At 45.6% G+C, this 22,213-nt stretch overlaps 1 protein-coding gene and 1 long non-coding RNA gene across 6 annotated transcripts in view; one reads left to right on the top strand and one right to left on the bottom strand.

Annotated features, from left to right (window-relative positions):
* Positions 1-1,462: 1,462 nt before the first annotated feature.
* Positions 1,463-17,278, bottom strand: LOC128315294 (uncharacterized). Its single transcript, XR_008297961.1, has 3 exons — positions 17,140-17,278; positions 2,845-3,099; positions 1,463-2,322 (listed from the first exon to the last, which is right to left on the bottom strand). It is a non-coding gene; the product is annotated as an uncharacterized LOC128315294 (long non-coding RNA).
* LOC106984994 (uncharacterized) overlaps positions 6,130-22,213 on the top strand; it is a 48,766-nt gene continuing 32,682 nt past the window's right edge. For 3 of the 5 annotated variants that reach the window (XM_027061707.2, XM_053221374.1, XM_053221373.1), the window contains exons 1-6: positions 6,131-6,546; positions 10,411-10,639; positions 11,948-12,100; positions 18,378-18,526; positions 21,247-21,387; positions 21,785-21,915. In XM_027061707.2, the coding sequence (XP_026917508.1) occupies positions 10,460-10,639; positions 11,948-12,100; positions 18,378-18,526; positions 21,247-21,387; positions 21,785-21,915 (754 nt within the window). In that variant the 5' untranslated portion in view covers positions 6,131-6,546; positions 10,411-10,459. Of the gene's footprint in view, positions 6,547-10,410; positions 10,640-11,947; positions 12,101-18,377; positions 18,527-21,246; positions 21,388-21,784; positions 21,916-22,213 lie in introns of all 5 variants that reach the window. The other 2 variants (XM_053221372.1, XM_053221375.1) reach the window with 2 other exon arrangements.

Here is a 22,213-nt window from a genome sequence, read left to right as displayed (position 1 = left end):
ATATGTATATATGTATAACCAAAGTGAAATTGCTGAATCATATGATAATTCTATTTTTAATTTTTTGAGTAACCACCATCCTGTTTTCCACAGGGGCTGGACCACTTTACATTCTCACACACACACACACACACACACACAAATGACTGTACAACTATTCCAATTTCTTTACAACCTCATAACACTTATTTTCTGTTCTTTTGATAGTAGCTATTCTATACACTTTTTTTTTTCTATGCACTTTTAAATGGTGGAGAAATCAAAGAGATGGAACCACTGGAAAGGGGCATGTGGTAGCGGTCCCCCGCCCCCCTGCCCCCAGGTCATCTCTAATGTTGATAGATTTCCAGTCTGAGGGTATTGAGGACTTGCCAGCAGTTTCTGCAGCAATCAGAAAGCCTGGGCACCAGAGAATCCCAGAGCCGGAAGAAATTTTGGTGTCCACAGGGCAGTGGTCCTCAAACTTGAGCATGCATCAGGATCACTTAGCTTGTTAAAACAGAGGGCTGGGTCCCACCCCAGAGTTTCTGATTCATTAGGTCTGTGACACATTCCAAGATTTTGCTTTTCTAACAATTTTCCAGGTAATGCTGATGCGGCTGATCTGGGAACCACACTTTGAGAACCACTAACCTACAACTTAATATTCAAAGTGTGGTCCACGGACCAGCCACATCGGCATTATCCAGAAACTTCTTAGAAATGCAGAATTTCAGATTCCACTGTAGACCTACTGCACCCGAATCTCGTGCTGACAAGATCCCCGTTGCAATTTGTGTGCACATTAACGTTTCAGAAACCCATAGGGGCACCTGGGGGGCTCAGTCAGTTAAGCATCCAACTTCGGCTCAGGTCACGATCTCACGGTTTGTGAGTTCAAGCCCCGCGTTGGGCTCTGGGCTAACAGCTCACAGCCTGGAGCCTGCTTCGGATTCTGTGTCTCCCTTTCTCTCTGACCCTCCCCCCGTTCCTGCTCTGTCTCTCTGTCTCAAAAAAAACTACAGAAACAGTAAAAAAAAAATTTAAAGTTTCAGAAACACTGATCTACCTTGCTCATGTTGCAAGTGAGGAACATTGGTTTAGAGTGGTTGAACAGCTTGCTTGAGGAAGGGGAGAGTTGACTTCTGATGTGCGTCCTGATGTATCCTTCCACACACCAGTGCCTTTCCCCCCTGGCTGCAATGGTAGCATCACTTGGGGAGCAAACACTATTCCCCAGCCCCAGCCCAAAGATTCTGATATAATTGGTCTGGGGAAGGGTGCTGGGCACAGGTATTCTTTGAACCCTCCCAGCTGATTCTAATGTGTATCCAGGGTTGAGAAGCACTGGGACGGCCCACACTGAAGACTCAGTTTTTTTTGTTTTGTTTTGTTTTTTGTTTTTAAATTTTTTTTAATGTTTGTTTTTGAGACAGAGAGAGACAGAGCATGAACGGGGGAGGGGCAGAGAGAGAGGGAGACACAGAATCTGAAGTGGGCTTCAGGCTCTGAGCTCTCAGCACTGAGCCTGATGCAGGGCTCGAACTCACAGACTGTGAGATCATGACCTGAGCCGAAGTCAGACGCTTAACTGACTGAGCCACCCAGGTGCCCCTGAAGACTCAGTTTTATAGCATCACCCCATGCACCTCAGTGGAAAACTATCTGAAGCTTGTGTTCAAGTGTCCTACTCCTGAGTGTCCTGAGACTCTCATTGGAAAACATTCCTCACCCCTTTTAGTCATGGTCCTCATGTGGGATGTTTTTTTTTTTTTTTTTCCAGACGCAGGTGTTCCAGAAACACCTGCAAACGGTTGCAAGGCCAGTTCTCACTGACTCTCCTACATCTAGTGTTAATATATTTCAGATGGGCACAACCTCAGGAAAAACTCCTCGACCCGCTAAGCATACCTTAGAAGAAACTCCCTCCCTCCCCTAACACAAGAGTCTCACTATTTCTTCACCGAAGAGTTTGCCTCTTTTTTCCCTAGGGACCCAGTCAGGCCTGAATGATGGCTACGGAAAGAGCAAGCAGAAGAGGGAAGCTTTCCTGGAACTGTAATAAGCTGGGGAAGGTGGTGGCTGCCTTCTCAGGAATGCCTTCACATTCCTTCCCCTAACCCGCCAGTCCACGCTGGAGGAAACAGAAACACAGGTGGAGTTATTGGAGGCCAAGGTGAATGAACTAGCAACAGTTCCAACTCTCTTGGTGCTGCAGCCTGCAGGTAGCTAGCTCCTTGCACTTGAACCTCTATTTGAACCACTAGAGACGGGAGGGGCTTAAAGCTTTAGCTTTTCGGTGTTCTGCTAAAGGATGTTCACCAAAGATTTCTAGGAGCTCACCTGCAGTAAAAGAAAAAAAAAAATGTTGGGTTCATGGGCTTGAGACAGGAGAGAAAGCCCCCAGAGACTTGGGAGGGAGCTGTGAGGGACTTCTTACAGGATCGGCGGTGTGCTGGGTGACACCTGGGAGGCACGAGGAAAGTGGGGGACAGTCCTAGATTGCATGCTGTCAACGACAGAGCAATTGGGGGGGCCTGGGTGGCTTGGTTGGTTAAGTGTCCAACTTCGGCTCCAGTCATGATCTCACAGTTCGTGAGCTCGAGCCCCGCGTAGGGCTCTGTGCTGACAGGTTAGAGCCTGGAGCCTGTTTCGGATTCTGTGTCTCCTTTGCTCTCGGCCCCTCTCCCGCCCGTGCTCTGTCTCTCAAAAATAAATAAACATTAAGAAAAAAAAAGAACAGAGCAATTTGATAATTGGACATCGGATCTTACCTGGGAGGTGCAAGCACCAGCGTTCCTGCAATTGGCGAAGGAGCAGCAGTCACCGGATCAGACTCATCAGAAGAGGGGGTCATTTCCTCACTTTTGTGTTTGGAGAATGGCCACGTCCGTCTTGTTCTAAACTTGTTGGAGGGCGGGGGGCTTGCGTGAGCACGGCTGAGCTGCAGTTAGGAAACCACCATCTGGCTGCCAGCAGGGCTGGTTGTCACGTTTTCAATTCAAAACCTCATGTTCGTCTCAAAAACCCGAAGAGACTGTGTCTTTATTTCCTGTCTCTAGAGTCCCTGTTCTCTTCGCAGCAGTTACTGTGCTTCAGAGAGGGGTCAACAATACAAATCTAAAAAAACAAAACAAAACAAAACACAATCGCAATAAAAGGGTAAAGCCTATTCACCACATACTTTCTATATTTTGGAATTGCATGTCTGCATATTTTCTAGAGCTGTCCAGAAATTCTGGTTTCTAGAAACCTCTGTTCTACAATGGGCAACAGAAATCTGAGTAACTTTCCCTTAAATAAATTAGGGTAGTCTTTTCTACCCTAATACAGAGAAAATACAGAGAGGGCAGCCCAGACAGGGTCAGCTGCTCCACGGGGCTCAGACCCAGACTCCTTTCATCCGTCTTCTCAGCCATCCAGACCTGTATTTGATGAATCATTGATTATGTACGAGACAGCAACTTCACCTTCAGCACAAGGAGGGTACTCCAAGCCGGAACAAACAGAAGAAACAAAGACAACATCGCATGCCACCTGCTCCTTTTAAAGAGCTTTCCAAAAAAAAAAAAAAAAAAAAAGCTTCTGCTCCTGTCATCCTCCAGTGCTATGTCACATGATTACCCCATATGCAAGAAAGACTGGGGAAGGTGGTTTTTCTAGCCTGGTTTGCTTGCGCCCATGCTAACATTGAGTTACATCAGCAAGGTAGAAATAGAGAACAGATAATAGGAAGGCTGTCGGCAACTTGGCCGGCTTTGCAGGAGCCTAAACCACACGTTTAACCTCTCCAGTACTCAGCCCATGTGAGTGAGTCACACTTCAAATAATAACAACTGTGAAATGAGTTCCAGGCTGCCCGATTTACAAATGCTTACGGTACGAGGAACGCATATAGTACTTGCAAACTGGTGTCTATCTCACCCAATGCCCAGTTCTCCCTGTGACCCTGGCAGCTGGCCCAGATTGTTATCTCCCAGTATCCACCTTCCCCCTTTTCTGGAAGTAACAGAAGCTCCCATTTTTAGCTGGACACATGTCTGCCTGGAATAAAGACGATATTTTCCATCCTTTTTTTGCAGCTAGATACGATCATGTCCATAAGTCTGGCCAGTGGAACCTAAGCAAAGGTGTCCCATGCAGTTTCTGGGAAATGTCCTTATAGGGAGAGAATGTGCACTTCTGTGTCCACTTCTCTGAAATCTGTCTGAATCGTGGACAAAATGGCTGGGGCTCAGAAACCATTTAGGGCCGTGAGGTGGAACTCACACGCTGAGAATAGCAGAGTAATACCGTAAAAGGAGCTTGGGTTCCTCATGGTCTTGAAGCTTCTGTAGCAGCCCTGGGCTGCTTACCCATGAACTTCATGAAAGGGGAATGAACTTCTATACTGTTTCAACCAGTGTTAATGGGTTTCTGTCACTTGCAACTGAACTTCATGCTAATGTTCCATTTTCTTTAGGAATCTTCCCACTGTGCATAAGGAGGAATCCTCATCTCATATGTGATGAGCCATCTGGTTTCTGACCCTTACTCCGTCCCTGTCTTCTGGGCCATGGCCTTCCTCATCATTCTCTGCTCCTTAAGCATGTGCTTTGAATCCCAGTCAGTGACCTGTAAGTATACCCTTTCCCCTCACTTTGTGCTTGTCCTCCTTCGCTGCCCCTCTCTAGCTGTGTCCTAGAAAGACTGGACTAGGGCCCAGTGATGGAGGAGGAGGGGGTGGGGGGTGGAGAAGGACGGGGAGACGGAGTATGCACAAAGTAGAATTAACCCAGCAGCACCAGACTCATGGGGACACACTCACTGGAAAGTCATGTCTGTCCAAAGGCAGGCTCCCTCCTTATCATTCTGTACCTCTTTCTCCTCATTTTGTGCCACACATGTCTACCATTACAGCCATTTGAGTTTATTTTTTTTAACGTTTATATTATTTTTGAGACAGGGAGAGACAGCATGAACCGGGGAGGGTCAGAGAGAGAGGGAGACACAGAATCTGAAGCAGGCTCCAGGCTCTGAGCTGTCAGCATAGAGCCTGACACAAGGCTCGAAATCATGGATCATGAGATCATGACCTGAGCCGAAGTCGGATGCTTAACCAACTGAGCCACCCAGGCGCCCCCAGCCATTTGAGTTTAAAGTACACACTTACAACTACAACTAGCCCTGGAGGAGAAAGGACTATTTTCCATTTGCAGTTTACTGTGAATTAGTTTAATCCACTTTCTTTTTAAATTCATTCTTCCATTAAACATTCATTAAGAGCCTATTTTATATCCTAAGAGATAGATAGGTAATTTATTATTTGTTCTGGAGATCAGAAATCCCACATGGGTCTCCCGGAACTCAAATCAGGGATCGGCAGGGCTGGGTTCCTTTGTGGAGATTTGGAGAGAATCCATTTCCACAGCTATTCAGCTTCTAGAAAAATTTTTTTTAATGTTTATTTTATTTTTGAGAGAGACAGAGTGTGAGCAGGGGAGGGGCAGGGAGAAAGCGAGACAGAATCCGAAGCAGGCTCCAGCTGTCAGCACGGAGCCGGATGCGGGGCTTGAACTCACAAACTGTGAGATCATGACCAGAGCCGAAGCTGGACGCCCAACCAACTGAGCCACCCAGGCGCCCCTCAGCTATTCAGCTTCTAGAGGCTGCGGAAATTCTTTGGTTCGCATCCCCCTTCCCGCATCTTTAAAGCCAACAACAGCCACTGGAGTCCTTCTCATTGCATGTCTCTGACCACAGGGGAGAAGTTTTCTGGGCCATGTGTTCTCAGACTCAGGTGATTAGATTCCTTGACCACCTCCTCCCTGCCCTTCCCCCCCCCCCCCCCATCAAAGGTAACAGTCCTATCTCAAGGTCTGTAACTTTAATCAATCTGCAAAGTCGCTTTTGCTATGTAAGGTAAGAAATTTACTGGTTCCCAAGACTAGATCTTTGGGGGCCTTTACTCTTCCCTTGTATTTACAAGCCCCAAAGCCACTACCCACAGCCAGATTTCTTAAAATCCTTTTTCCTCCCCCATCCACTCCCTAGCTGCAACTGCTTTCCCTTCTCCTCTTCAATATCTCCCCTCCCCCCCCCAAAAAACACCTCTGTCACAGCCCAGCCCTGAGCTGCCTCCTTCATCCTGGCGCCCCCTTCCTCGTGGGCCTGGGGAGGAGAAACCGCTCCAACAGGAAAGCGGGCTGCGGGCGGGAGAGTCCCCTCGCGGGCGTCCGCGTGCGGCCTTGGGGTGGGACGCAGCTACCTTTGGCTACCTCTGCCCCGCCCCAGGCCCTGCCGACGGCCAGGCACACACGGGTCCCCAACTTCTGTCTCCTCCTAGACCTAGTCCCTCGTAGCGCTACTGGCTGTGTCGACCTCGACCCGCGGCGAGGACACTAGGAGCTCTCGAAGCCCGAGCCCAGACCCCACACCCACGAACCCTGGAGGGAGCTTTCCCCCCGCCCCCTCGCGAGCCGCCCCCTCCAGCCCCCGCCCCGCGCCGCGCCCGCCGGCGGCCGTCTCCATGGCGCGGGGCGCACGCGGGAAGCCGGCCGGAGAGGGACGCGGGAACCCAGCGCCCGGGTGAGTGCAGGGCGCGGGCCGGCGGCGTGGGGGGCCGGCATTCGGTCCGGGGGGTACGGAACTGGGGCGTGCAGCCGGAGCCCTGGAGGAGGGGGCGGAAAGCAGCCCCTCCTCGCTCCTCCCCCCACCCCCTGCCGCTCCTTATCCCCTGGGACTCGGGGGGGGGGGGGGGGGGAACCTGGGCTAGCGCAGACTCACTCTTATCTCCTTCTATCTCGGGAAGGGTGGGCGCTCCTACCCCTACTGTCTCCCCCCCCAACCCTCACCCCCCCCCCCCCCAGCTCCCAGAGTCACGATTAGCACGGGGTGGGGCACCTACCCTTCGGCCTCTAGTAAATATTCGTTAGGAGTCAGCCAGTCAAGGCGGGCCTTGAGCACCCAGGTACTTGCTAACTTGGGCCCCACAATACTGTCTATGGAAATGACAAAGAAATAAAATAGTGATAAAATAGTAAGAGAAAAACTCAAGATTTCAGAGGGCCTTGCTGGAGTATTCATAGCATGTTCTCTGTGAAGCTTGTGCTCCTGTAAATACCTAGCGAAAGCTGGGGAGAAATACCTCATGTTGTCAACAGTAAGTGATACTCTCCAGTACCAATCTTAGCTTGGCTGCCTTAACAAAGTACCATAGACCGGTGGCCTACACGACAGATATCTATTTCTTACACTTCTGGAGGCTGGGAAATCCAAGATCAAGGTCCATTAAGGCAGGTTTCATTTTGAAGCCTTTTCTTGGCTTGTAGGTGGCAGCCGTTTCAAGGGAGAGAAAGTAAACTCTTTGGTGTCTCTTCTCATACGGGCACTAATCCCATCGTGGGAGTCCTGCCTTCATGACCTCCTCTGGCCCATATCATCTCCCAAAGGCCCCCTCTTCATACACCATCACACTAGGGGTAGGACTTCAACATATGAATTTGGGGAGAGGGAGACAAAAACCCTCAGTCTGTAGCAGTACCTTTTAGGTGGTATGTTACAGTGGTTAAGAATTTGGGCTCTGGATGGGGTGCCTGGGTGGCTCAGTCGGTTGAGTGTCTGACTTTGGCTCAGGTCATGATCTCCCGGTCCATGAGTTCGAGCCCCGCGTCGGGCTCTGTGCTGACAGCTCAGAGCCTGGAGCCTGTTTCGGATTCTGTGTCTCCCTCTCGCTGACCCTCCCCTGTTCATGCTCTGTCTCTCTCTGCCCCAAAAATAAATAAACGTTAAAAATAATAATAATAAATTAATAAATAAATAAGTAAATACATAAATAAAAGAATTTGGGCTCTGGAACCAGGCTGCCTGAATTTGAATCCCCGCTGCGCCATTTACTAGTGTTTGCCCTTAAGCATATCACTTCCCTCGCTTTGCCTCAGGTTTCCTGCCTGAGAATTCAGCATGTGCCAGGCTCTGTTCTGAGCATCCATCATGTACGAATTTCTCATTCCTCAGAACAATTCTTTCTTTTCTTTTAAGATTTTTTTTTTTTGATGTTTATTTTTATTTATTTTTGAGAGACAGAGAGAGCGCAAGCAGGGAAGGGCAGAGAAAGAGAGGGGAACAGAGGATCCAAAGCGGGCTCTGTGTTGACAGCTTAGAGCCCTCTGCGGGCTTGAATCCAAGAACCCATGAGATCATGACCTGAGCCAAAGTCGGACACTCAACTGACTGAGCCACCCAGGCGCCCCTGTTCCTCATAAGAGTTCTTTATCATCAGCAGCATCCCCATGTTACTGAAGAGAAAACTTTACATTTAATTTGCATTAAACCCTTACAAATACCAAAGGGTTTATTTTCCCACCATTTTTACAGATGGAGAAAATGGGGTTCGGGGAAGTGAAGTTGATACCCCCAATCACTCTACTAATAATTGACAGACACAGGATTCAAACTGGCTCCTCTTGCAACAAAGCCTGGGCTGCCCTCTCCAGATGCTTACCAAAAACAGTTTGGGGAGCCAACAGGCCCAGTCCTGTTCCCAGCCAGCGCAAGTCACTTCTTTCCCTTCCCAGGCTTCAAAAGGAGCACCCCTTTTAATGTAACATAATACACACATTTTTGGATAGTCTCTATCTGTAAACTTTCTCAAATGGGAAGTCTCTAATAATTCCCATAAACCTTTGTCTCTATGAATGCAGTTCAGAGTTGCAGCTGTTACCTTAAGTTATTGTAACTGAACCAATGTGAGTTGGATCCTTGGGGAGTCCCAGATACACCGGGTGGAGCTGCCGCACAAAGTAAACTTTATTTGCAGCACATAAGGAGATCACAGGACCTAGCTTCCAAAGTGTGACTCCCAGGGATAGGGTGAATAAGTTCCTTTTGTTTAGGGTTAGGATGACTATTTAGTCGGGGAGGCCTTGTCATGGTATGTAGAGGTGGGCATAAGGTCACACATGCATCTGAAGGCAACATGCCTACACATACATCGCATGTTATGTAAATGAGGCTGAGGCTCTTTCTTGGGGGGAAATTTTAGTATTAAAATGAGGGAAAGGTAATTGCTTATCATCCCAGAGGTCACTCTGTGGTCCATCTGCACATCGAGCTGGGGGTTTAGCTCAGTCTGGGTGGGCTGGGGCGGTGGGAGGCGTTGCCAGGGCAGTCGCCATGCCCTGAGGGGTGGTTTCTGGCTTCATTCGCCTGAGTTAAGAGGCAAGCTGGAAAGAAGGGCTTAAGGAAGAATATGAGGCAAACGTTGGTGAGTACAGGTTGGCGGGCGGTGAAAGTCAGGTCCTTGAGTCTAGCTGGTGGCATTGTCACGTGGAGGGACCTTTCAAGGCTGAATAATTGAAAGGACAAATCAATACTGATTGGGTGGTTTCCTGTGCCCAACAAAATAATAAGAACGTCAATAGTAACAATAAAGCCTATTGAGCACTTTCACTGTATACCAGGCATTGTGCTAAGTGCTTTATTTATTTTTTTAAATGTTTATTTAAAAAATTTTTTTAACGTTTATTTACTTTTGAAAGAGAGAGAGATACAGAGCATGAGCGGGGGGGAGGGGCAGAGAGAGAGGGAGACACAGACTTGGAAGCAGGCTCCAGGCTCTGAGCTGTCAGCACAGAGCCCGACGCAGGGCTTGAACTCATGAACCATGAGATCATGACCTGAGTCAAAGTCTGACACTCAACCGACTGAGCTACCCAGGTGCCCCAGTGTTTACTTATTTTTGAGAGAGAGGAAGAGAGAGAGGCAGAGAGAGAGGAAAACACAGAATCCAAATCAGGCTCCAGGCTCTGAGCTGTCAGCACAGAGCCAGACATGGGGCTCAAACCCAGGAACAGTGAGATCATGATCTGAGCTGAAGTCGACCGCTTAACCCACTGAGCCACCCAGGCCTCCCTATGCTAAGTGCTTTATAAATTTACCTTACTCCATCCTTGTGACAACCATAATCCATTTTACGGATGGGGAAATAGGGCTTGAAAAACCTTCATAGAGTACCTAAAGCCAGTGAGTCAAGGGGTAGAGACAAAACTAAGATCCCGGTCTTGTTCCCCTTTAAAGCCCATGTTCTTAACCACTATGGATATGCTGCCTCCAGGAAGTATGTCTATAAAGAGAACTATGCCATTTTAAAATCAGTATGTCTTTTGTAATATTTAGTGCCCACCATTATTAATTGCATTCCTTTATAACTGAGTTCCATGGGTTCTGCCCCCATTTTAAAGAATCTAGAAGAAAGAACATGAATCCATGAATATAGAGATTGGAAATTGAACAATTCTGCTCAACTGTCTCTATGTTGATTTTTGACTCCCATTTTAAGATACATGAGGCACTTTAAAATTTTCAGAGAAGGGTGTGCAGCAATATTTGCCAATTTTTAGTGGGGGAGGTGTGATCTGCTCCTTAAAAAGACTTGTATGTATTGGGTTTCAGGGCAAGTTACAATTTTCAGAATCCATATGGAATCTAACCCTGTAAGACAATGCCAAGAGAGAAAGAAGGAAAACAAAAAACTAAAGAAACACCCCTGCCCGTCGTTCCAATTCTTCAAAACTTCCTGAAGACCTATCAGAAGCATTGTGCACAGACTCAGACATCTGTGTGTCCAGCCATCAAACAGGACTTGAAAACCAGCATCAACAACGAACAGATTCTCAGGAAAGTGAGTGTGTGGCCTCCTCTTCTTACTTTTCTCTGAAAGGAACTGACTAAGGTTTACTCCGTAGGAACATGGGTCCTCAGAACTCTCCAGCCCAAACTGGTGGTGTCATCCCCTCTGCCTCCTGCCTGAATGAAGTCCAAAGCCTGCCTCCGGTACCCAGGCTATGTTCCGTACTTCTGCCTTCCTCCTCCTATCTCCAAATCTACTCATCCCAGTCCTGCAGCAGGCCTGCCTTTTCTCATACCGCTTTACATCTGGAATAGCCAACCTGCCCCTCCCACTCTACATCTGGAAAGCCCAGCTCAAAAATGATGACCATTTTTGTCATCATTGCCCCTCTCCCCAGGTCTTTCTAATTCCTTCCTTCGCAGTGCTTCTCTGGACTCCCCCACACACCTCCCTGCTCATCCCAAATTCAGGAGCTTCTCAGAGCCATCGTTTTATGGTAAAATAATTACTACTTTATTTTACATAAAATAATTCTATACTTCTTATCATTAACCTCCACTACTTAATCATAAGAGTTAATTATAAGCCTTGTTCAAATTTATAGTCCCTTAAGCAATGTTTTCTAAACATTTTAAATTACAATCACTGTCAGAAATACAATTAACTTTGGGATGCCTGGGTAGCGCAGTCAATTAAGTGTCTGACTTTGGCTCAGGTCATGATCTTGTGGTTCGTGAGTTTGAGCCCTGATTTGGGCTCTGCATTGACAGCACAGAGCCTGGAGCCTGCTTCAGATTCTGTACCTCCCTCTCTCTTTCTGCCCCTACCCCCCTCTCAAAAATAAATAAACATTAAAAAAAAGAAGAAGAAGAAATACAGTTAACATCATGACCCAATATTAAGTACTGGAGTGAATCATAAGACTACAGGGGCTGTTTGTGTCGGGTGGGTTGCTTTGGTTGGGTCTCCATTTTGATTTTGAGCATCACTAAAATAAAAGTCTCATGAGATGTTTATTCTTTACTACATAGGATACACTCAGATAATTTCTCTTCTATTTCATTCATTCAAGAAAGAAGAAAAGCTGGTTACAGCCTACTCAGTTTATTTCCTAACCCAATAATGGGTAGTAACCTATTGGAAAAATCACTGCCCTGTGAGATTTTTCACGGGGCTTTGCGTATGGCAGGAACTCCATAAGTTTTTGTTGAATTACCACCCCAATGCACATGTGATCCAAGGTTAATTACTATTTTAAATGTTCTAATGTTGTTTAATGACAATATTCTTTTCCTACATATTCAGATGCATGGACATGTCTTTATGATTCCCACCTGTAATTTTTTTCTGACACTCCAGTTTATACTTGTAAGACCTGATGACTCCCCACCAAGCATCCTGCCAATTTCCTTGGAACCTTTGCTCATGACAATTCGAGATGAGTGTTACCTGCTAGGGAAAGAGATCTGTATCTGGGGCCTTCAGCTGAGTAACCCAGAGATTGCCAGACTGGTGAGTCATGCGTTTTAAAAATATTCCTTCAATTAAACTTAAAATTGAATATAAACATAATATATCTGTATTCCAGCTATAGTTCATTTGGTTATTGACTGATATGCTATAAGCTTTTCTTTAAAAATTTCTTTTAATGTTTATTTATTTTTGAGACAGAGAAAGACAGAGAATGAATGGGGGAGGGTCAGAGAGAGGGAGACACAGAATCTGAAGCAGGCTCCAGGCTCTGAGCTGTCAGCACAGAGCCCGACGCGGGGCTTGAACTCACGGACCGTGAGATCATGACCTGAGCCGATGTCGGACATTTAACTGACTGAGCCACCCAGGTGCCCCTACAAGCTTTTCTTTAAAAAAAACATGTATTTTTTAAATGTATATTTATTTTTTTTGAGAGAGAGAGAACACAAGCAGGAGAGGGGCAGAGAGAGGGGGAGAGAATCCCAAGCAGGCTCCACACTGTCAGCACAGAGCCTGATGTGGGGCTTGATATCACAAACCCATGAGATCATGACCTGAGCCTAAATCAAGAGTGGGATGCTTAACCAACTGGACCACCCAGGTGCCCCAAAACAATGTGTATTTTTTTAAATAAATTTTTTAATGTTTATTTTTGAGAGAGAGAGAGAGAGAGCATGCGAGCAAGTGGGGGAAGGTCAGAGAGAGGGAGACACAGAATCCGAAGCAGGCTCCATGCTCTGAGCTGTCAGTGCAGAGTCCGACACAGGGCTCAAACCCACGAACCGTGAGATCATGACCTGAGCTGACGTTGGACACTTAGTTGACTGAGCCACCCAGATGCCCCCAAAACAATGTATTTTTAATGAAGCATTTCAAACTTATATAAAAGTGCAAAAAATAAAAAAGAAATTATGGTATATTCATATAGTAGGAAACTGTATAGCAATGAAAATACATCAACTACAGCTATGCAAAAACAAAATAGGATAACTCTCATAAGCCTAATGTACAAGTGAAGAAAGACACAAAAGAATACATGCTATATGTTGCATTTTATAAAGTTTAAAAACAGGTAAAACTATAATGTTTGACTATTATAAAATTACTTTTAGGGAGGAGAAAGGAGGTAGAAATTGGGAGAGGACATTAGTGCCCATTTTTCTAGTTTCTTGACTATTGGAAAATGCTTTGTTTTATGTCATTGAATGTGTTAAACTTCTCATCTGTGTCTAATAGTTTCAATAATCTGAATTATTTTGGAGTCTGATACTGCTGACTGGCTTCTACTGGCTCCTACTCATGGGACATTTCTTCATGTGTTTTTGTGATTTCTTTTGTACTAGAAACTCCTATTTCCTGGGGAAAGAGTTGAGGCAATTCCTTGAGCTCTGATTTGAAGATAGAATTCTCCGAGAGGGTTTGCATTTGCTTCTGCCACACACTCAGGGTGATAGCATCTCAGGGCTATACTAAATTACTAATTTTTTTTAAGTTATTTATTTTTTGATGGCGGGGGGAAGGACAGAGAGAGAGGGGGAATCCCAAGCAGGCTCTGATCTGACAGGGCTCGAACTCACGAACCTTGAGATCATGACCTGAGCCGACGTCAGATGCTTTAACCCACCGAGCCACTCAGGTGCCCCAAATTAATACATTCTTGATCTGAGGTCTCTGAACCATCCAGGTGGTATCAGTTCAGTGTGCAAATACCTGTGTTAAGACTAGCTTGTGAGTTCATAGAGGGTATATTTTTTTCTGTGTAGTGAGGCACAGTTTGAGAGGCAGTTTTCCCTGGGGAAAGAAGAGTTAGGTCTCTTTCTAGTTCATCCTTAGTCTAAGGACGTAGTGCAGTAGCTCACTTTATGTTTGGGGCCATACCTTTATGCAACATTTCCTCTCAGACTCCTCACCTCCAGTGGCCTTGGGCTTTATCTCTTGTCCCCTGGACTACCTGATCCATGAAAAGCAAAACTTGACTCTGCTGCTTCACTGATGCTCTCAAATGGAAAGCTGGCTTCAGTGCCCTGCAAATCTCCCTAGGTTCCCATTTTCTCTCATGCACCGACCTTTGGGTATTCCTCACTTACCTGCCAATTGACACATTTTAAAAAGATATTTTTAAAATTCTGAGAAGAAAGCATAGAGGAAAAGCTTCATAATGTTGGACTTGGCAGTCATTTCTTATATATGACACTAAAAGCATAGGCAACAAAACTAAATGATTTGGACAAAAAAATTTTCAACTTCCGTGCATCAAAGGACACAGTGAAGTGAAAAGGCAACCCGCAAAATAAGGAAAAATAATTGCAAATCATGTATTTGATAAGGGGTTAGTATTCTGGATGTATAAAGAACTCCTACAATTCAACCACAACAAAAAACAAAAAACTGATTTAAAAATGGGCAAAAGACTTGAGTACACTTTCTCCAAAGAAGGTATACAAACAAACAATAAGCACACAAAAGATGTTCACCATCACTAATCTTTGGAGAAATGCAAGTCAAAACTACAATGAGATACTACCTCAGGTCAAATAGTATGGCATCTATCAAAAAAAGCAGAAAAGAATGGGTTGACAGGATGTGGAATATTGGAAAATTTGTACACTATTGGCAGGAATGTGCATTGGTGCAGCCACTATGGGAAATGGGATGGAGGTTCCTTAAAAAAATTAAAAATAGAATTACCATATGATTCATCAATTCCACTTCTGGAGATATACCCAAAAGAATTGGAAGCAGGACCTCAAAGAGATATCTGTACGCTCATCTTCATGGTTGCATTATTCACAATAGTCAAAGGTGGAAGCAACCCAAATGTCCATTGGCAGATGAATGGAGAACAAACTGTGGTGGATACATACAATGGAATATTATGCAGCCCTACAAAGGAAGGAAATTCTGACCCATGATACAACGTGCATGAACCTCGAAGAACTTATGCTAAGTAAGAGAAGTCAGTCACAAAAGGACAAATATTATATCCTTCCCCTGTATGAAGTACCCAGAGTAGTCAAACTCGTAGAGACACAAAATAAAATGGCAGTTGCCGGAGGTTTGGAGGAGGGGAGAATGGGAGTTATTTTTTAATGGGTATAGAGTTTCAGTTTTACGAGATGAAAAAACTTCTGGAGGTGAATGGTGTTGAGGGTTGCACAACAATGTGAATATACTCAATGTCATTGAACTGGACACTTAAAAATGGTTAAGATGGGGGCATCTGGGTGGTTCAGTCGGTTAAGCATCTGACTTTGGCTCAGGTCATGAGCAGGACTTTGGCTCGTGAGTTCAAGTTCCATATTGGGTCCTTCCCCAGCTTGTGTTCTCAATCTCTCTCAAAAATAAATTAACGTTAAAAAAAATGGTTAAGATGGTAAATTTTTTAAATGTTTATTTTTGAGAGAGAGAACAGGAGTGGGGGAGGTGCAGAAAGAGAGGGGGACAGAGGATCCTGAGTAGGCTTCACAATGGCAGAAGTGGAGCTTGAATCTATTAACTTACTAGGTCATGATCTGAGCCAAAGTCGGCTACTTAACCGACTGAGCCACCCATGTGCCCCTAAGATGGTAAATTTTATTGTGTATTTGACCACAATTAAAAATAAATTTTAAAAAGTTATCTTAAATACAGAACCAGAATTTTTAGTTGTTTTTATTAAAAGGGTCAGTCCATTTAAGCAGGAATAGAATGCTGTCCATCCATGCATATTAAAAGTGATCGTTAAAAAAGAAAGTGATCCTTAACAGTTCTTTAAAATGTAACCCTCTTGGTCACCTGGAGGCTGCTGAGGAATTCTGTGGTAGATGGCTGTGGTCTTGCCCACAGCAGTACTGGTGCCCCAGGGAGTGACACTGTAAACCACTGGCCGAGATCTTTAGGACGTGGTCAAGAGCCTATTTTGCACAGACCAGTGTTACCATAGGCAGTGACATGCCACATTGCCTCCTTGGTCAGAAACACAGCTTAAGAAATCCAATCCAGCACTTAAACTAGGTGTTTTCTCATTAAAGAGGCCTCAAGCACCAGCTCTCTATAGTTAAGGCTGCAAGGGCTTTTAAATTCTCAACCGACATATAAATTTGGAATGTTATCTCTGACCAACATGTCATTACCTCAAGAAACCCTAAATCCTCCAAACCCCACCAAAGCCTCTTTTAGGTTTAAATGCTGAACTGAAGAAATCCTTAAGTTGTGGTGACTCTAATTGCTAAAAGGTGGCCTTTGTGATTTATAGCTTTAAATACCTTCTCCAGTTAGGTAGGGATTTAATTGTCACTGGAATCCTGTTACCACAAGGAATGGCCTTCCCATAGATCTCTCCATTCAGGAGACCGAGAGAACTTGAGATGGTTCCAAATGTTCATGTGTTGCCCCTGGTCCTGTGGCTTCACCATGAAAAGCACCTCATTGCTGAATTTACACAGTCTAGTTCTGCGTAGACCTCTAAATGCTAATATCTGGGGACACCTGGGTGTCTCGGTCAGCTGGGTGTCCGACTTCATCTCAGGTCATGATCTCAAGGTTCATGAGCTCAAGCCCGACGTCGGGCTCTGTGCTGACAGCTCAGAGCCTAGAGCCTGCTTCTGATTCTGTGTTTCCTCTCTCTCTGCCCCTCCCCTGTTCACAGTCCCTCTCTTTCTCTCTCTCTCTCTCTCTCTATGTCTGTCTCTCTCTCTCAAAAATAAACAAACATTAAAAAAAATAAATCTTAATATCTGTAATAATGGCTATCACTTGTTTAGGAGATAATTTAACTATTATAATTTTGCCTAATTGTAAGAAGATTGGCATAGTGATAGTTCTTTACTAAAAAAAATACAACTGTTACAGGATTTTTTTTTACCTCAATACCCAGGATTCCTTGTCACTTTGAGGAACGAAGAAGGGGACACAGAGTAAAATGAGCAGCAGGCAAAAGTATAAGATCAGAAAGTAAGAATAGTAGGAAAGCTCTTTTTGCAGAGAGGGAGCATTTGAAAATAAATACCCGCAACTATAGGCAAGGGTCTTTGTTTTTTAAGGTTTTGGTCAATGCCCCCTCCCCTTCCCCCTCGTTCCTTGTCAGGTTCCACCCTTACCGGCTGGATAGCTCTAGGTGCTGGGCTGTCCCTTCCAGATTGGCTTCATTCCATTGTGTGAGGAGTCAGAGTGGTCTTACTGTCCCTCAGATAACATAAATTTTATGGTTTATTTAGTTTCGTTAGGTATTTTGATTGTCCAATTCCTGAGGGGAACCTGAAGGGCAGTAGGTGGTGTTTGTTACATTCTTAAGAGGAACTTTATGCCTGAGTGAGTTAGCTGTGGTCAGATACTCCCAGCATTGTTCCAAGATATGAGTTTTTACCCCACCCAGGGACCTCAGGTCTTAACCTTTCCTTCTCTGCCTATTTTATCCTATCTCCCTATCATACAACCATAGGAAAATAAATTTGTTGGTTAGAGTATCAACATCTGTATTAGTCTGCTGGGGCTGCCATAACAAAGTACCATAGATTGCAAGGGTTAAACAACAGAAATTTCTTTTCTCACAGTTATGAAGGCTTAGAAGTCTGAGCTCAGGGTGTCAGCAGGGTTGGCGTCTTTGAAGGCCTCACTCCTTGGCCTGTAAATGGCCACTTTTTCCCTGTGTTTTCATGTTGCCTCCCTCTCTATACGTGCCTGTGTCTAAATATCCTTTCCTTATAAGAAAGTCAGTCATATTGGGTAAGAGCCCACCCTAATGACCTCATTTTAAATTCATACCTCCTTGAAGACCCATTTTCCAAATGCAGTCACATTCTGAGGTACTAGGGGGTAAGACTTCGGCATATGAATGAGGGGAATGACGCAATTCAGCCCACAGCATCTAAAAAGATGCTGCAGTATATCTCATCACAGAGCGGCATTTCCCATTTAATTCTTCATAGTGTGCCTTTAAAAAAATTTTTTTAACATATATTCATTTTTGAGAGACAGAGAGAGAGAGAGAGCATGAGTGAGGGGGAGGCAGAGAGAGAGGGAGACATAGAATCCGAAGCAGGCCCTAGGCTCCGAGCTGCCAGCACAGAGCCCTCCGCGAGGCTTGAACTCACTGACCGCAAGATCATGACCTGAGCCAAAGTCGGACACTTAACCAACTGAGCCACCCAGGCGCCCCTAGAGTCTTCCTTTTAAAGGGAAATTATTTTATCTTCATGTCACTTTCTCCTTGGACATTGGAAAGTTGTGTTAAAGGCAAAATGTTGGGGTAATTAATGTAATCAACTTTTAAGAAACATTAAAACACAGAGCGTATTTGTCTTCATTGTGTAAGCCCTTTCTCACCTCATGTTCTTAGGCTTCACTTCTGGAATTGAAGGGGCGCGCCACCTGCCCATTTACCACCCTGGAACTCATTGACTGCAGGATGGATCTGTGGTCTCTGCAGAGACTGGGCAGGGCTCTGCCATGCAGCTATTTGCATTCTCTTGTCCTGGATTACTGCAGGTGAGTTTGGAAGGCAGAGTTCCTTCAGGGCTCTGACTGCTGAGGGAGGCAGAGGTAAGGAGCTCAGAGTCCTGGTTCCTTGTGGCTCATCAGGTCATCACAACTCAAAAATCTTCTTAGAACTAATGTTTCTGAGGAAATGTCAGGGTTCTCAAAAGGATTCTTCCTTCCTCCCTCCTTCCCTCCCTCCTGCCCTTCCTTCTTATTCATTTATTCTTTTAACAAATATTTATTGATGGCCTGTTTTTGCAAGACACTGTGCTCAGTGCTAAAGAAGATACAAATATATATAAAGCAATGCCACTGTCCAAGGAAGTCCTCTGTATAGTGGAAGAGAGGAGATATGCTCTTGATTGTGTATAACGGAAGGTAGATCACAAAGGATGTCCGTATAAATTTTTTTTATTATTTTTTTATTTTTTACAGAGAAAGAGAGCACATGTGCATGAGGCAGAGGGACAGAGGGAGAGAGAGAGAGAGAGAGAGAGAGAGAGAGAGAGAGAGAGAGAGAATCTTAAGCACACTCCATGCTCAGTGTGGAGCCCTACATAGGTCTCAATCCCATGACCCTGGGATCACACCTAAGCCAAAATCGAGAATCAGATACCCAACCCACTGAGCTCTGGTTATACAAACCCAGGTGCCGGGTTTGTATAAATTTTAGTCGTGGTTTGGATAAGGGAAACCATGATTCCCTAAGGGACAAGTCATTATTCACCAGCAGAGGAGGTGGGAGGAGAGGTGTGGTGCTAGGGAAGAAAGAGGAAGTCTTTCGAGGGCTATGGCACCAGGCTGTCAGGAGAGAGTCAGGGAGCAATAATAATAATAATGATAATACCAGCTAATTTTTATTGAGCGGTGTGCCAAGGATTATCTCATTCATTCTCCCGACAATAGATAGATATATACCGTTACATATGGACGTATGATATATGACAGATGTTTATCATTTCTATCCCTTGACTATAGATGAGCAAAGACTCAGGGGATTCATTGGCTTGCTCCAGGCATTCACCTCTTAGGGATAGAGCCTAGATGTGAACCTAGCTGGCTGAATCGGAGCCCACTTCTGATCCGTGATACTAGATTGCTGGGGGGTCTATAGTTTGCCATCCGTAAATAATTTCAAGCTGCTTGTGTGGTGTGGGGTAGGTCCTGCAACCTCTCTGACCTATGAGGTGATCTCGTCCACTTCCCAAGTCTTTGATTCTGTGACTCTTCTTCTGGAGGCAGGTAGGGTCCTGTACTCAGAAGGCCAGTGGGCTGTGAAGTGAAAGAGATGATTCATGCCTGACAAATGGGACCACAGCGACACAAAGGCCCCTTTAAAGCACTAGGGTCTTATTAGGGCCCTGGTGGTGACAGTGGACAAGTCTCCAGCAAAAGCTGAGGAGAAGGACTATCTCTGGAGGTTCTCCATGTTTCTGAAAAGCTTGGAGGAGCCTGAGTCAGGGTCTCCTAACACAGGACAGCAGAAAGCCAGTGCCCTCAGGACACCCTGCAGTGACTGAAGACCGACTTGGGAGTCTCCCATCTTCCCGCACTGCACTAGACAGACCCAGCCCCGCTGCTGAGACCCCTCTAGACTCCAGCTCCTCCATTGGTGGGGAGAGAGAAGGAAGAAAGAGGGAATCCTCCTCTTTAGAAAACACCATATTTTAATTGTTGTTTAATATGTTAACATCATATTTTAAAAGTTGAAATCCTGCTGCCGCCAAGACACCTGGAGTTGTCAGTGTTGGGTGGTTGGGAATCACCACTGATGAAATGGCAGGTTACTGAGGGACTGGAGTTCTTTCCTCCTATTTTCCCTGAGGCTGTGAAGTCCACCAGGCAGGATGTCCTTCTTCCTCATACACAGCTACACGCCCACACCCACCACGGTAGCCACCCACTGTAATTACTTATTGGATAAACTAGTAAATTTAAGAAGTTGTTTCTGTTAATACGACTCACCTTATTGGAAAGGTCATCCCTTGACATTCCAAATTCCCTGGCATGATGCTTGTGCCTTCTCTCTGCAAACTCCAAGGACTGGGTGGCACAAGGCGAGGAGCAGCATGGGGCCAGGAAGGAGGGCCAAGAGGTTGAACTTTCCTGAACCTGCTCTGGACATACTTTTTTTTTTTTTAATTTTTAATGTTTATTTTTGACAGAGAGAGAGTCGGAGCACAAGCAGGGGGGCACAGAGAAAGAGGGAGACACAGTATCCAAAGCAGGCTCCAGGCTCTGAGCTGTCAGCACAGCGCCCGTCACAGGGCTTGAACCCACAAACCATGAAATCTTGACCTGAGCCGAAGTCGGACGCTTAACTGACGGAGCCACCCAGTCGCCTCTGCTCTGGACGTACTTTAAAAGGCTCCCTTCTTACACAGCCTCCTGCTGCTGGAGTCTTCTCAGACCCCTTCACTCCTGTCAGCTGGGCAATCTCTCCTGTCTTCAGGATCCAGAGCTTGCTCTCCATCTGCTCCTTTGGGTATTTCAAACCATGCTCTGCTCCCTTTGCCCACGAGTCAAACTCTGGGTCCCCCTTCCTCCACATGCAGGCTGTCCCCATCAGTCACCCAGCCCACCCCCGTAGCCACCCCTGGCTGTGGAAGCCCAAAGTGGGGGTCGGCAAAATCTGATCTGCCTTGGGGGGTCAGGGAGTGCCTTAAAATGAATAATCCAACAGGTGACATAGGTTTTAAAAGTCACTATTTGTTCCCATTTCTTTCTAGATTTGGAAATGAAGAAATTGAGAGTATTTTCTCAGGCCTGGAGAACAACCAAAGGCTTCAAGTCCTCAGTCTGCGTTACTGTGGTCTGGGGCCACAAAGCGGTCAGCAGCTGGGCTCCATCATATGCCAGAGCTCCATTTGGTGAGATGCGTCCCCTGCTCCCCTCCTGCTTCTGGTTCTGTTCTGTCTTGAGTTGTATAATCAGCTTGTTTACAGAGTCTACGAACCCATGAATTCCCCTGAGTTTTCACGATGTTTTTAGTCATCTTTTTCTACTGTCTAGTTACTTTTGTTTTCTTTTTCTTAACTGCAAGAGAAAGATCCTTTAGTTACGTTTAAGAATCAAGGGTAACACGCTAAACGCATATCTTTGGCCCGATGACATGGTCATTAGGTCTGTTTTTGACGATGTGGTCTGCTATCTATTATGATTATTTATTATTTTGTAACCAGGTCTATTATGAGGTAAGACCTCAAATCCAAATTTGAGGAAGTGAAAATAATATCAGGTGAACAGTGTATTTCACCTCTTCCCCAGTGAGCTGCACCTTGATGGCAATTACTTACAGTGTTCTGGAGCCCTGGCTCTCCTCAGACCCATAGCAGAGTATGCAGAGATGCAGGGGAAAGACCAGCCAGACACCAGGAACTCCCCTCAGCAGCTGCAGGGTAAGTGCTGGGGAACTTCGCTCAAGACTCTTTGGGACCACCTAAAGAAGGAAACTGCTTTGTGATTAAAGTGACCTTTCCTTGGGTGCCTGGGATGGCTCAGTCGGTTAAGTGTCCACCTTTGGCTCAGGGCATGATCTCATGGTTCGTGAGTTCAAGCCCCATGTCGGGCTCTGCGCTGACAGCTCAAGCCTGGAGCCTGCTTCGGATTCTGTGTCTCCCTCTCTCTCTCTGCCCCTCCCCTGTTCATGCTCTGTTTCTCTCTGTCTCAAAAATAAATAAACGTTAAAAAAATTTT

The sequence above is a fragment of the Acinonyx jubatus genome, chromosome C2, assembly GCF_027475565.1.
Source record: "Acinonyx jubatus isolate Ajub_Pintada_27869175 chromosome C2, VMU_Ajub_asm_v1.0, whole genome shotgun sequence".
Classification (NCBI taxonomy): domain Eukaryota; kingdom Metazoa; phylum Chordata; class Mammalia; order Carnivora; family Felidae; genus Acinonyx; species Acinonyx jubatus.
This window is presented reverse-complemented; position numbering and strand designations above follow the sequence as displayed.